This window comes from Culex quinquefasciatus, chromosome 3 (genome assembly GCF_015732765.1).
Source record: "Culex quinquefasciatus strain JHB chromosome 3, VPISU_Cqui_1.0_pri_paternal, whole genome shotgun sequence".
NCBI classification, from domain to species: Eukaryota; Metazoa; Arthropoda; class Insecta; order Diptera; family Culicidae; genus Culex; species Culex quinquefasciatus.
This window is the reverse complement of record NC_051863.1, coordinates 99,985,393-100,000,620: the sequence shown is the minus strand read 5'-3', so window position 1 is coordinate 100,000,620 and position 15,228 is coordinate 99,985,393. Positions and strand designations below refer to the sequence as shown.

The following is a 15,228-nucleotide window of genomic DNA, read 5'->3' as shown; positions in this document are numbered from 1 at the left end:
AATTGGTTGTATTGGATTGGAGAAACGGAAGAAGTCCAACGACGTCTGGTTGGAGTCTCGCGAACATTCCAGGTCATCTGCGGTGTTGGGTTCAACGACGCCATCGCCGTCGCGGTTCGACGCATCGAAGCAGCCAACGTGGAGTCTGGGTCGGCCTCCGGAGCTTTCAAGGATCAGTGGTACGGGGCTTTCAGCGTTTGTCTCGTCTACTTCTTCAACAACAACATCCTTGCGATCCGTGGCTTGCTGAGCGGATGTGTACGTGTAATGGTGCCACGTGGATCTTCACCAGGAAGATGCCTAACGTGGGCAGACCCTTACCACCTCAATTGAAGAGGGGGGATGTTGAGGCGACTGTCAACACAGCGCAACGAGAGAAGTGAGAGTTGTCATTCTTGTTGAATAAAGTTATTCTTGTTTTGTGAGTAGAAGAATCCTTATGTGTTTTTTATTCGTTGGACGAAACCGTCTTGTTTGTCCTTTTAATTTGTTTAATTAAATCGCTCGACCCGCGTTTCGACCACCCTGCGGGTGTCGTAAGGGGTTGTAAAACCCGAGCAGGGGTAAATAACACGGGAATACCAAATTTTGGTATTTTTTTTTCTGTTTGAGTATTAAGACACGGAATCCTGATTACAAGGACTATTGTATCGTGTTACCCATTTTTACTGTTATTAAGCATTTCCAGATCTATAACACAGTCCCTATTGAGAGGGAAAGTGCTGTTCCATCTAGATGCTGTAAACTCCGTTCCTTGTACCTTGTGCGCTATGTATCGCTAGAACCGCGGTGACAATTTTTTCGTGTCATTTTTCAAGCTCTTCCCAGCAGCTATTATTTGCCGCGCGGGGTCTTGTAAAGACAATTGTCTTTTTGCGGTGCTACTTTTGCGGTGTTCCCTTTGCTCTGATCTGGACAATGCGACTGGACTGCAGTGCAATACCGATCGGCTGGGCATTATTTACATGCGAAGACACGAGGAAAGTATTTTGGGAAGAGGCGCAAAGGTATATCCCAAGATCGATCACATGCTTGAAGAGCAAGTGAAGCAACCGTTTTATACTCATACGGTTGCTGCTACCTCTGAACTTAAACCTAAGGCTGCCACTCTGAGAAGAACCCATGACTTTCCGCTTATGAGGCGAAACCCGTAACCATTCGGCCACAGAAGGTTGGCAATGTTATTCCAAGGTTTAAATAATACCTCAAAATAAAACCATTTCAATACCAAAACTTGGTATTGCCATGGTTTAATTTTTAGGTATTCTCGCGCCCTTGGAAAACAGATTTTGGTATTCCTGTGGTCTTCCAAATACATGATTTTGGTATGATTTCATGGTATTTTACCATCTATTACTGGGCAACCAAGAGCACATTTTGGTCGCTGGTATTTGCACAAGAAATACCTAAATTTGGTATTTTCATACCATTTTTAGTGCAACAGTTGAAGTTAGTGAAAAAACGGAAATGATCCATATGCAACAGCCAAATCTACTCACCTGATGATTCCATGTTGTTCTTAGTGATATTCTTCACCACATTGAATGCATTTGTCATTGATGAACGGCCTGTGCTTGAAGTTCTTGAAGATTCTAAAAAATAACAAGATTGAAAAATAAGTGTTATTAAAATGAAACTGGGTTGAAATTCACCAAAATTCTATAATCTGTCGATTAACTCGTTTTTCAAAGTATTTGGTTATCCCAACTTAGAGAAATTTCAACGTTTAAAAAAAATCTTAGTGGGTTTATAAAAAAATTGAAAATCAGCTTTAACATTTTTGGGTTTCAAGTCATTTTAGCGCAAAATTAATTATCTCATCAAAATTTATAAAAAAAATTCCCATAGTTTCAGAGGAATTTGATGAAACCTTTCAATACCAAAATGTGGCATCATGACTTAGAATTTTTTCCACAAGTCATTTCTTTAGGGGGTATATCAAAAATGTTTAAAATCAAGTTTGAAATTTCCGGTTTTCAATGAAAGCATTCGCTTTGAGACATCATTTTAGCGCAAAATTTAATATTTGGTCAAAATTGGTCAAAATTTTCACATAGTTTCAGAGGAATTTGATAAAACACTTTAATACCAAAATAATACCAAAATGTGCCATCCTGACTTAGAAAATTTTCCACAATTTCAAGTCATTTCTTTAGGGGGTATATCAAAAATGTTTAAAATCAAGTTTGAAATTTCCGGTTTTCAATGAAAGCATTCGCTTTGAGACATCATTTTAGCGCAAAATTAATTATTTTGTCAAAATTGGTCAAAATTTTCCCATAGTTTTAGAGGAATTTGATAAAACACTTTAATACCAAAATTTGCCATCCTGACTTAGAAAATTTTCCACAATTTCAAGTCTTTCTTTAGGGGGTATATCAAAAATGTTTAAAATCAAGTTTGAAATTTCCGGTTTCCAATGAAAGCATTCGCATCATTTTAGCGCAAAATTAATTATTTTGTCAAAATTGGTCAAAATTTTTCCATAGTTTCAGAGGAATTTGATAAAACATTGTAATACCAAAAGAATACCAATATGTGGTGTTCGACCATTGACAAATTCTGCAATTTTGCAATATCAAAACAATACCGTTAATTGGTATGATAGCACATTTTGCTCTTGCATAATCCTTAAGACAAATTTTAAAGGGTCCAGGAATACCAAAATTTGGTATTGATACCAGAGAAAGGTATTATTACGCATTTCCCTAGTTATTTACCCATGCTCGGGAAGGTAGCGAGTTGGTTGTTGGCTGACCTGTGCTTTTATCCCATTCTGGAAACTGATCATCTTTTTGGGATGAGTGCGCCATACGGTGTATGGCGAGAGAAGGCGACTTCCTAGGAAATTCAGCCTTCGTGTAGAAATGCTCCACAGGTGCAGAGAAAATGCGCAGAGCTTTCCAGCTATGTGTTACAGAAGCGGCATATGTCGTTGTCGACCATACAGAGTTTTTTGAGGTGGTACTTTGCAGGACAGTGCCCTGTAAGCAGCCCCGTTACAGTGCGCAGTTTTTGGCTTGTCTACATCCCTGTGTTGCATGCCATGTGGAAGAAATTTGGTTATCCTCCCATTTTCTTAACTCGTACTTTACAGGACATTTTGATGTACCCAGAAATGGTTCAGGACCAACAAATTTAGCCGATGACCCCTGCCTAGCGAGCTTATCGGCAAACTCGTTCCCCTTGATCCCACAGTGCCCAGGTACTCAGAACAAAGATACTTTGTTCCGGCGGGACAGCTCCTGTAGTACGTCGATACAGTCACAAACGAGTTTGGACTCCACCTTTGCGGCTTTCAGAGCTAGCAGCGCTGCCTGACTGTCCGAGAATATACCGATTTTCGCATGCCTATAGCTTTTTAAGGCAATGCACAGCGCAGGAGTATATAGCATAGACTTCTGCTTGAAAAACGGTGGGACATCTACCCAACGAGATGGATAGTTTGATCTCTGGTCCAAAGATCCCAGCTCCAGTGAGATCACCTATTTTGGAGCCATCTGTATAGAAGCAGATAGATAGGTGGAAGTTCTGCCCCCCCAGCACACCAAAGTCTACAAGTTGTTTCAACTGTATCGTATGGAGTGTATGATGGGTCTCGCTTCCATGCAGTCTGTAACTGTTGTTACTAGAGGAGTTATGTCGAACTCCTTCATGATGCGCAGGTGACCCGTTAGATCACCTTCGTAGTTGATTTAATGCCTCCGCTGCCGTAGTGCTCCAGTTACCGCTTCCTTCTTGACGTGAAGATGTAGTGGTAGAATGTGGAGCAGTGCCTCCATTGCAGCAGTCGGTGTTGTTTTCATAGCACTTGTGATAGAGGGGCAGGCCAACCGCTGAACCTTGTTCAACTTTGCTTGCGCCGTCCTCTCATTCACTGTTAGCCTCGGTCGTGCAATGGTGGTGTAGGAACAGTTTACTGCACGTCCAGATGGCCGATAATGCTTTTTTAACGGCGATGTGAGTTCCAGTACATTTTGCGATCCAGGAAAACTCCTAGATACTTGACTTCAGAACTGACCACGGTTCTGCCAGGTCCTGTCCTGGAGGCACCACCCGGCTGGCCGAACCTAGTTTCGGAATCCATTCCCGTCTGGCCGTCTGGCCAGGCCCTTTCCTGGAGACAACCGCATCGCTGGATTCTGTTCCGGATGCAGCTCAACCCCTGCCGGGTCCAACCCCGAAGGCAATCTCCGACCTACCGGATCGTGTTCCGAAAGAATTCACCGTTCTGCTAGGCCCTCTCCTAGAAGCAATTCAAGCCCTGTCGGGTCCAGTCCCGAAGGCAATACGCCCTGCTGGACCGTGTTCCGGAGGATGTCACCGCTCTGCAAGACCCTGTCTTGTAGGCACCTGCATCGCTGGATCCTGTTCCGGATGCAACTCAAGCCCTGCCGGGTCCTGTCCCGAAGGCAATCTACTTCCTGTCGGGCCGTGTTCCGGAAACAGACAATCCAGAAAGCCCACCTGATACAAGCCGTGCCCATCGGAGGACGGCTCCAACGACAACCAACCTCAACCCGATATGGCCATTTGAAAACATAGGTTTTTTGAAACAAATACGAAAATCGCAAAATTTGGGGCGGTGTCAAAAAGAAGGGGTGGTAAAATTAGGTTCAAAATCGTGATTCATAAATGTTTTGATTGGGAAATGTGGGAGTGCATTTAGGGCAGGGCATCTCTGATCCGATCTAATCCCCACCTGGATACATAGAAGGACAATAAAAGGATCAGCTTTGTGATATCCAGATTTCCAAGTCGACAATCTTTTCATTGACTGAATCTTACCCGTTTCCTTGCCAAATATAGATCATGCCAGCCAAATGGAGATCTATCTGTGATGCATTGTTTCCTTTCACATATTACGCGACGCAATAAATCTGATTCAATTCTTGTTTCAGTTCCACTCACTCCCAACCCTCCATTCTCTATATGCCTGACCAGAATCTTTTGTTTATCGTAACTATAATTCCAGATGTGATAGTAATCGTACTAGAAAATGAAAAAATGGAAATCCAATCAAAATTGGAGAGAACATCCCTGAAGCTTAGAATTGAGTTTTGCACCGTCTTGGATGAGTGTGATGTAGGAACCGCAGAAGCCTTACGCCAAATCGCTGATAGGTAATTCCAAACAATGATAAAACGGAAATGTAACACACTTTGCTTCTTACATAGCTATTTTCGACTTTTGTGCCTTGACTATAATTATCATTATAAAATAACATTCTTTTACAGAATCAAAACCGATGTTTTGTTGGTTTCATGTGACATAATCACAGATTTTAATTTATGCAACCTTTTAAAGCAATTTCGACAACAGGATGCATCCGTGGTGAGCCTTTTAATGCATTGTACTCCGGCATGTAATGGTCCTGTTCCTGGTGTGCGCATGAAGTATAAATTCGAGAAAGATTTATTTGCTGTTTGCTCTCAATCAAATCGCTTAGTTTTTATGGGATCTGAAAGTGATTTCGAAAATGGTTTCAAACTACTTGGTCATCTTTTGCGGCAGCATGAGAAATTTGATGTGTTGAGTGGTCTAATGGACGCGCATATATATGTTGTGAAAAAATGGATTGTTGACATCTTAAAAACGGTAAGCACGTACTTTATGGATTAGCTGGATGAATATTGCGTGATCTGTTTATTATTTGAAATCAGGTTAACCATTAGACCGATGCAAATATTTTTAAAAGTTTTTGTCCCTCCCTTGAATGCAAATAGTGTTTTAAAATGCATTTTACACTAGTTCAGTTATTTTGGTGACAAACACTTCAATTAAAAGTACAAGATGACCATTAACAATTTTAATGGGATTGCTGATGTTTTTGGATTGTTAGTGAAATGGAGAATCAGATTATTATACTTTGTTTTATAAATTTGTTGTCAAAATTGTCATAAACGTTCCCGAAGGGGAACCTTCCATGAGAGCACTCCAGTTATGGCCTCCACTGTCGAAACGGCCATTTTCATGTCCAGTTAAAAAACCATGAATTTTGATATCCATGTTTCCACATGGGTATGTTTCGTTAAATGTCCTCCCGAGCCCTGGGGAACCTTCTTTGAGGGCACCGGCCACTCCAGATTTTGGCCACTACACAGTAAAAGAAATCATGGTAAAATTTCATCTAAAAAGGAGTACATCTTTTATGTCAGAAAAAGCTTCAATTTTACCTCTAATAATGTGTAAATTTACATCTGGCAGACGCTAGGAAAAAATATCTGTAATCCCAAAAAAATATCAAACCGGCGATAGTTATATCTAGCTTACTAAGTCCGCGCCCTAACCCGCACGGCCATCTCGCCGCTGTGAAAACTGGACGATCAAAGCAAATGTAGCTCTATGTGTTCCGTACACACAAAAAAATATTATGGTAATGACAAAAGTAACTTACTTTTGAATTAATAAGTGGTTAAAATTTGCTACATTAAAAGTTTTTTTCTTGTTTTGAAAATGAAAACTTTTACTGCTGCATTTTTTGAAAATCTCATTGCTAACTTATTTAAAAGTTTTAACTTTTAATTCGACTGTATAATTTCTTTCATTTTGTCGTTCTCGTGAAACCGTGTACGTCTAAGTCAAAAATGTAAACAAACGTTTAGGTGATTCCGGTGGTTAGTGAGTGGTGGTCCACGACGTCAATCAAAACAGAACGCGTCCGCAGCCAGGACTTATACGCGGATACCTTCGATGGAGGATGGTGCGGAACAAGGTTAGGGGATTAGGGGAAAGTTGGTTTTCAAAAGGATGAGGCCAGCTTCCTGCCGGATCTGCAGCTGTTTCACGACCGAAATGGGTAAGAAGGAAGCTTGGGTGTTTGGTGGCGTTTGTGTTTGATTTTGTTTGTTTTTGTAGGACGTCGTTTATGCGGATGTGAATTTGCACCGGTTGTATTCGATAAAGTTAAATTTAACGGTGAGGAGAAGGATCCGACGGAAAGGGAAACGACGAGAAGCGATCGGAGGTGGTCAGCGCGGATGTTGCACTCGGTGCCGGCGGTTTACGACCATCAGCAGCATTATGTGCCGGAAGTGATGACGGGACAGTGTGGGATGGGATCCTGAGGGTTCGCAGTCCATTTCTCGGTGCGGGACATGTTTGACGAGTATTACATAAACATCCGGAAGACCAGTTCTGGAAGAACCGTCTGTACGAAAGCCGCAGGTCCTGAAGCTGTCGTACTCGGATTACTTCCAGAGGTTGGAGCAATATTCGACGAACCTGATCAAGAACATCTACCTGGAATACCGAAGAAGTCACCGGTGAGTATTGAGAATGTGTTCAGTGTCTAGCAAATTTAATTTACTTTCAAACTCTTTCAGCAACTCCCGCCCGCAAACTCTCAACTCGCGCCGGCGCAGCTTTGGCCGGATTAACTGGCAACATCTGTGCCATTCTCGAAGGAGGACGATGTGATCGGGAACTATCGGTTCAGGCGCTTCACTTCCCAGTCGGAAAACGTCGACTTCCCTTCTCGAATTAACACCCAATGGCCAACTCCTCCAAGCCTGTCCTGATGATGGCCGGCAACGAGACCACCATGTTCTCTACATCGCTGTCGCGCTCCAAAATGTAGGCCGCGATGTTAAGCAGCATAAGCAGCAGTTTTAATATTAAAATAAAAATAAAAATAGAAATAAAATCCATCACATTTTTCGAAAATCATCACTGTAATATTAAATGTTATTTATTATTGCCATAAAAAGTGTCTTCTTATAATAAAAGTAAAAAACTTTTACCGACACAACGATTTTGTTCCAGAAGTGCATGGTAGTATCAAAAACTTTCCAACTTTTATATTAAAAAGTTTGAACTTTCTACGAATATTCACCAACGCGAACTTTTAATCCAACGAACGATCTTTTTAAATTTAGAGTATTTTTTCTTTGTGTGTACATTGTATACTGTTTTTACTGCATATAGGGTACATATACGATACACGAGATACGTAGAAGTACATTGGCTTTGATAGTCCAGTTTTCACAGCGGCGAATTGGCCGTGCGGGATGGGGCGCGGACTTAGTAAGCTAGATATAACCTGGGTGCAGAATAGTGGTTCGCTAAGCGGCCTCAATTTAGAACGGAACCAATTTACTGTTCGCAAATTGATACCATGAAGTGGGAAGTATTGTAATCGATCTATAATTTATTTTGATTTTATAATTAATTTATATTTGAGATATTCAAAGTTAACAAATCTGAAGAAGAGGGTTGAAATCAAGATTGGCATAATTCATCGCTAACATTTCAATAATAATTTTTAAATTTTAGCGACGGATTTCCAAAATTATGAATGGCACCTGCCAAATAATATTGAATAATCTTACTCCGATATTACCGCTTTGCATCAAAGATACATAATCTTTGAACTTCCATTCGGTTCCTCTTCTGATTCACAAAATTTCACCCTCTTCTGACGCAATTTTTCGTCACGTGGAAAACAAAAAAGACCTCTTTTGGCCGCCCATCGTTTAGTCTACGAACAAAAAAAGCGCGAAGCACTCAATTATTAAGCATAAGCATAGGTGCCCACCCGCAGTTGCTACTCCGTTATTGACCAGGACCTCCAGAAGTTACATCCACGAGCCGTGGAAGATGAGTGGGTGCTATCTTTCCTCGCTTCGCAACTTCTCAAAGGCCCCTATCATGCTGATCAATACCGGCGCCGGCCACGGCCAGTGGTAGGGTCACGGGGAAGTGGATGGGAATGTTAGTCCGATACTTGAGTGATAGAGACCGCCCAATCGACTGCTTCTCCGACAAAGTATCACATGAGTTTTGAGGGGGTTAGTAGATGGGTATGAGGTCAGGATTCACGAGTGGCAGTGATGTGACCATGAGCATTTTGTTTATCGGTTGATTTTTTTTTAATCTTAGACAGCCGGCTGCGGAAAGATAGATAATTGATTATTTAAAATGGTTTATTTTTATCGTACGCGTGCCAGCCGAGCAGTAGTGCTATGGGCTGAACTTATCAGTATATTTTTACTGTTTTTACAATTTAGATAACGCGAGCAAATTTCAAAAATAGTAAATGAATGACGCTTTACTCTTCATAAAATCGATAGTTTGATGAGTTAATACTAAAACTGAAAGTTGGAATAATTTTTTACGATCATTTACGACGAAAATTATCGCGAAAAAACTGGACTGTGCGTCCCAAGAAGCACTGCACTTATGAAGCATTATTTCATTATTATGACCAATCACCCCATGCACACAAACAGCGACACAAAAGAGACGAAAATTATCGCGAGAAAACAGGACTGCGCGTCCTCAGAAGCACTTCACTTATGAAGGCATTATTTAATTATTATGACCAATCACCCCATGCACACAAACAGCGACACAAAAGAGACAAAAATTATCGCGAGAAAACAGGACTGCGCGTCCCCAGAAGCACTTCACTTATGAAGGCATTATTTAATTATTATGACCAATCACCCCATGCACACAAACAGCGACACAAAAGAGACGAAAATTATCGCGAGAAAACAGGACTGCGCGTCCCCAGAAGCACTTCACTTATGAAGGCATTATTCAATTATTATGACCAATCACCCCATGCACACAAACAGCGACACAAAAGAGACAAAAATTATCGCGAGAAAACAGGACTGCGCGTCCCCAGAAGCACTTCACTTCAGCGCGAAGCACTCAATTATTCAGCAAAAACTCAACAGATCCAAAATGTTTTAAAACAAGTCATTTCAGCAGCAAAAAATCTGTCACGCTTGAGCTTGAACATAGCCTTCTGCTCTGTTTATGTTTACAGCTGTGGTGCTGTTGTAGTAGTGAGGAGAAGTAGGAAGCATTCGAAAATTACGTTGCGCATTCTGTCTTTTCAGTTCCCAGGATATAACTAATCGCCGGTTTGATATTTTTTTACATATATTTTTTCCTAGCGTCTGCCAGATGTAAATTTACACATTATTAGAGGCTTTTCGAGCAGAAACTTGCAATAGAGACCACAAAAGACCCGGGGGTCGTTAATGTGGATGGTTTGATTTTGATTTGATAGAGGTAAAATTGAAGCTTTTTTTCTGACATAAAAGATGTACTCCTTTTTAGATGAAATTTTACCATGATTTTTTTTTTACTGTGTACTGTCGAAATGGAAATTTTCATGTTCAGTGTCAAAAACCATGAATTTTGATACCCATATTGCAACATCTCGTATATTACGGTTAATGCCACCGGGCCCGGGTGAACCTTCTTTGAGCGCACCGGCCACTTAAGGTTTTGGTCAATACTGCCCAAATTGCCATTTTCATGTTCAGTATCAAAAACCATGAATTTGACTTCTCTGGCAACTTCAGAGTCAGTTACTTCACAGTTCTTTGTGCTCTGCGAAAAAAAAACCGTTTTTACGTTGCGATCATACCGCCAAGCCGCGAGTTAGTGTGTCCGCGATGCGGAAAGGCACTTCGACCCACCGCAACCCGTTTTTAAATGCGAGCCATTCGCGGAACTCGTCTCCCGGACGAGTGACAAAATGTTCCACATCGAACAACCAAACAAGCCAATCTGCCATCTTGTCTGCACTTGATGGATTAGACTCCACCAAACTTCATCCTCTGTACCAGCCCAGAAGTCCAGTGCAAACCAGATCCAAGAATAAATCTGGACATCCCGCGCGTGTTCCAGGTAATCCAGCCACAGCCTCCAGCAGCAGCGCTTCAGCAACGGTCCCAACCAGCAACACGTTCGATGCACTCTCAATTGGTTCGGATGACGAGAACGACGACAACGACCTTGAAGTCCAGCCACCCGAAAATTCCACGCCTGCCAAACAAAAGGCTAGCCGTCTGCCGCCAATACACATTGTTGGTATGGATATAACAGAGGAGTGCTATCGACTGGTGGATCAATTCTCAAATTTAGTTTTCGGCTTATCAGTCCCAGTAGCAAGTAAAACGAAATTTTGTTTTTTATGCCATGGATATACCTTTATTTTTTATTACATGGATATACCTTCAACAATATTAGTGCTCAATAAAGCCGGTGTCCAACTGAGCGACACTGTCCAGTATCTGCCCAAGCTGACAAAAACCTCTGTTCAGCCAATGGCAAAAACTAAAGATGTTTTTTCTGCGGTGCTATCAGCGCTGAAGAAAAACAACATTAATTTCTTCACCTACAACGTGGCTGAAGACAATCCAACCAAGATCGTCTTACAAGGACTGCCAGAAATCAGCATCCCAGATCTGAAGGAGGAACTGGAGCTTATTAATATTACCCCCCGGGACATCGAGCTACTTCACAAATCCAACGAAAATGATTACGCGCTCTACCTTCTCTACTTCACCAAGGGAACAATGAAACTGCAAGATCTACGCAAGGTGAAATCCATCTTCCATGTTGTTGTCTCGTGGAGATATTTCACTAGGCGGCCTACGGATGCAGCCCAATGTCATCGGTGCCAGCGATTCGGGCATGGTTCTCGGAACTGTAATCTTTTACCAAAATGCGTAAAATGTGGGTAGTCCGAGGGGGAGTCCCATTTTACCGACAAGTGCTCGTTGCCGCAGAGAGCGAACCTCGGAGTTGGGAACAATGCGGAGGTTCACAAACTGCTTGTCAAATGTGTGAACTGTAAAGGTAATCACACAGCAAATTACCGTGGATGCACCGCCAGGAAGGATTACCTCGAGAAGCTGGAGAACTACAAAAAGAAGAAACCAGCCAATTCAACGCAAAAATCTGCCAGTTCATCGGCTGCAGCTCAAGTCAACCGGGGATCTGCTGGGAAACCAAATCCACCCGGGTTTCGGACGTACGCTAACGTCACTGCATCTGGAAACACAGCACAGGACGGAGTAGCTGATAGTGATCTCTTCACGATCACGGAATTTCTCGCCCTCGCGAGAGAAATGTTTACTCGCCTTCGTGGTTTCCGAAATAAGGAGCAGCAGTTCTTAGCCTTAGGGGAACTTATGACGAAATACGTGTACTCAGCCTGAGTTTTACAACTGTGATTTAAAATTTAAGCTTCCTTCTCCTATCCCCCATCTTTAGCAAGTGAAGTAGGTTTTTTTGCTTGATTTTCCTGCTTTTGTTTATTCTTTTCTCCAATTTATAAAATCGCATATTTAATTATCTAAGCACTAATTCATAGTTGTAAGGAAATCCAAAGCTCTAATTTGTCAACAAATTGAATTCATTGTATATTGCTAACTGGTGAAATAAAAATTGAATTGAATTGAAAAACCATGAATTTTGATACCCAAATAGCCACAACTTGTGTATTTCGATAAATGTTCCCCAGGGCCCAGGGGGAATCTTCTTTGAGAGAATTGGCCACTCCAGGTTTTGGCCACTACTGTCGAAATTGCCATTTTCATGTTCAGTATCAAAAACCATGAATTTTGATACCCATATTGCAACATCTTGTATGTTTCGGTACATGTCCCCCTGGCCCCGGGCAAAGATACCTAATTTAAAACTCCCAAAATCTGGGAACAACGCTCAATCATCAAAACCGCAGAGCCATCTGGTGGGCTAAGTTGTCGAGCTTTTCAATGCCCGTACACGCACACAGTGAAACAAAATATGCGCGCACGCACACAGTCAAACATGGTAGTGATGTTGTTTTTCGTTCATCTCTTTCGCACTGTTTTAACCAAATTTTGACAGAGCGAGGAAAACATTCAGCGAAATGGCGAGCAAGTTTTGGAATTTCATGATTATTAATTAAGTTTAGATAAAATTGAACACCGGGCGGGTTTGGACCCAGTGGAAAAATCAATTCATTCAAAGATACTTAATGCAAAGCAGTTTTCATGTCAAACCAATCCATAACAAACCCGTATCCAGCCAAAGACGAAGGAAAATGCTCTGCTGGTAAATTCTTCCAGATAGAGAACTGTCACAGGCTCTCAGGGACAAAAGCAGCAAACAGTTAGTGCCTGGTTAGTGCCATTTCTCCGGTCTTCGAAGGAAACGCTACACGAGGACGTGGTAGAGTTAGAGAACAAAGGGGTCCCCAAGACGAGTTAATTGATAGGTTTACAAGTAAAACTATTTTCAGGTGATCCGGTAAGACCGGATTGGCCAACAATCGGACATAGGTCAGACGGGTATTACGGCAATATTTGTATTTTTAACGATATTTAAATCAATATTTTGGACTGTCTCAAAGCATCAAAGCAAATATAATCACGAGGGTTTTCTTACAGAATAAGTTATCACTTAAAATTATATTCTCACGTCACAAATTGATTTATTTATTACAGTCAAAAAACAGTGCAGATCAATACGTATCACTACACAATCGAAAACAACAAAAATGTACGCTAACTGATTGATTTGCTTCAAATAAAAATTCATAACAAAAAGCGCTACGCACAGCAAAATAAATCCATCTCGTGCGGTGGCGCGAAAAGCAGTGACAGTGACAGCAGCAACAAGCTTTTTCGTGTCTTGTGTTTCTTCCGTTTCTTCTCTTCGCTGCGCTGAAACTTTATTTTTTTCTCTCGCTCTCCCACCATCGCTTTAAAGCTTATTGTTTGAATATTTTCCCGTTCGCATCGGAGTGGCGCTAGTGTTTTGATGCTTGAAATTTGACGGAGTTGACGGCATGTGCCCCGGGGGAACCTTCTTTGAGGGCACCGGCCACTCCAGGTTTTGGCCACTACTGTCGAGATGGCCATTTGGACGCTGCTGCTGCTTCGTGCTCCGCGCCAGCCCGGTGCCCGGTTCGAGTGCTTATTCCAAAATGACTCATTTTTACGAAATTTTCTGCTTAAATAGCGGCAGAGCCGGAGAACGGAACAAAAGGGGCGCGGCTTCGAATACATACGCTCGCTCTGATTGGTCATCTGCCCGGTTTGTACTGAGAAATTACTCATTTTAATTGCATGTTTTAAGCGCTTTAACTATGTTTAGTCAAAGTGATTATGTGATAAAACGATAGCTTAACTGCCTTTTTACGGCGATATGATGTATACGCCATTGAAGTGATTTTGCTGTAGACACGATTTTCTGTTTTTGTTAATTTTTTCAATTTAAAATGACTAATTTAAGGTCTGCTCTGTAGAAACTGTTAAAAAGTACAATAAAAATGTGGCCCCTACAACATTTCTTGTTTTTTCCTATTCTCTACGATTTTAAACCACAAACATCATTTAGCCGAAAAAATAGCAATAAAAAATCACTACTTTTCCTTCCCAATGATGTATGTACACACAAAAAAAAATTACTCTAAATTTAAAAAGATCGTTCGTTGGATTAAAAGTTCGCGTTGGTGAATATTCGTAGAAAGTTCAAACTTTTCAATTTAAGGGTGCACAGCAACGAAGGAAGTTGTTGTCTTCTTATTCAAAAATAGTCTAACTTACGAACCCAATCCTGCAACAACGGGATTGTAAAATTTGTCAAACTTTGTTGTAAATCACTTTGTGGACAGTACTTTAGGGGATGAATAAAAAAATATTTCAATAGTACCCGTAACTTTGAAGATATTAAAATGTCTGTAACAAATATCTGGGTGCAAAAGCTCTAGTTGATGTGCACCGTTAAAAGTTGGAAAGTTTTTGATACTACCATGCATTTATGGAACAAAATCGTTGTATTGGTAAAAGTATTTTACTTTTAATTGGAAAAGAAACCTTTTATGGCAAAAAATACACAACATTCAGCACTACAGAGATAATTCCAGAAAAATGTGCCTGGTTTTTTACATTTATTTAAAAAAATATATATAAACAGTATGTTATAAAAACACTTTTTTTTTGTATTTAACGCTTCTCCACTAGCTTCTGCTTCATACGGTACGCCACCGGTCACTTCCGAATACCCCAGGCTGGACGGTTCCGGATGGAGGCTTCGACGCGCGACAGCAGTGTAACACGATGGTCACGTTTCCGGCCTAAATCAGGACAGTCTTGGAGGAGTTGGCCATTGATTCGGGAAGGGTGGTCGACGTTTCCCGGTTGGAAAGTAAAGTGCCTGAACGGGGAGTTCCCGATCCTGGAAGCGCATCCGGAACATGGAGTTGATGAGGCCCTCGGAACGGAGTTCGATTTTGAGCACGTAATCCTACTTCGAGAATGACACAGATTTTTTTGGCACACTGTCCAGATTCATTCGGCTGAAGCTGCACCGTCGTGACGTGAGTGTTTGTGGGCGGGAAGTTGCTAAAAGAGATGGGCAGTAAGTGAAGTTGGCTAGCCACTGCACACATTCGCAATACTCACCGGTGCTGTAAACCGCCTGCACCGAGTG

At 41.5% G+C, this 15,228-nt stretch overlaps 1 protein-coding gene across 3 annotated transcripts in view; it reads left to right on the top strand.

The window, feature by feature from the left end:
- LOC119770639 (translation initiation factor eIF-2B subunit gamma) overlaps window positions 1–15,228 on the top strand; it is a 54,762-nt gene that overhangs the window by 21,047 nt on the left and 18,487 nt on the right. Inside the window, exons 3-4 of one of the 3 annotated variants that reach the window (XM_038265900.1) lie at window positions 4,976–5,123; window positions 5,238–5,598. In XM_038265900.1, the coding sequence (XP_038121828.1) occupies window positions 5,008–5,123; window positions 5,238–5,598 (477 nt within the window). In that variant the 5' untranslated portion in view covers window positions 4,976–5,007. Of the gene's footprint in view, window positions 1–4,975; window positions 5,124–5,237; window positions 5,599–6,224; window positions 6,800–6,858; window positions 7,761–15,228 lie in introns of those variants that run through there. The other 2 variants (XM_038265902.1, XM_038265901.1) reach the window with 2 other exon arrangements.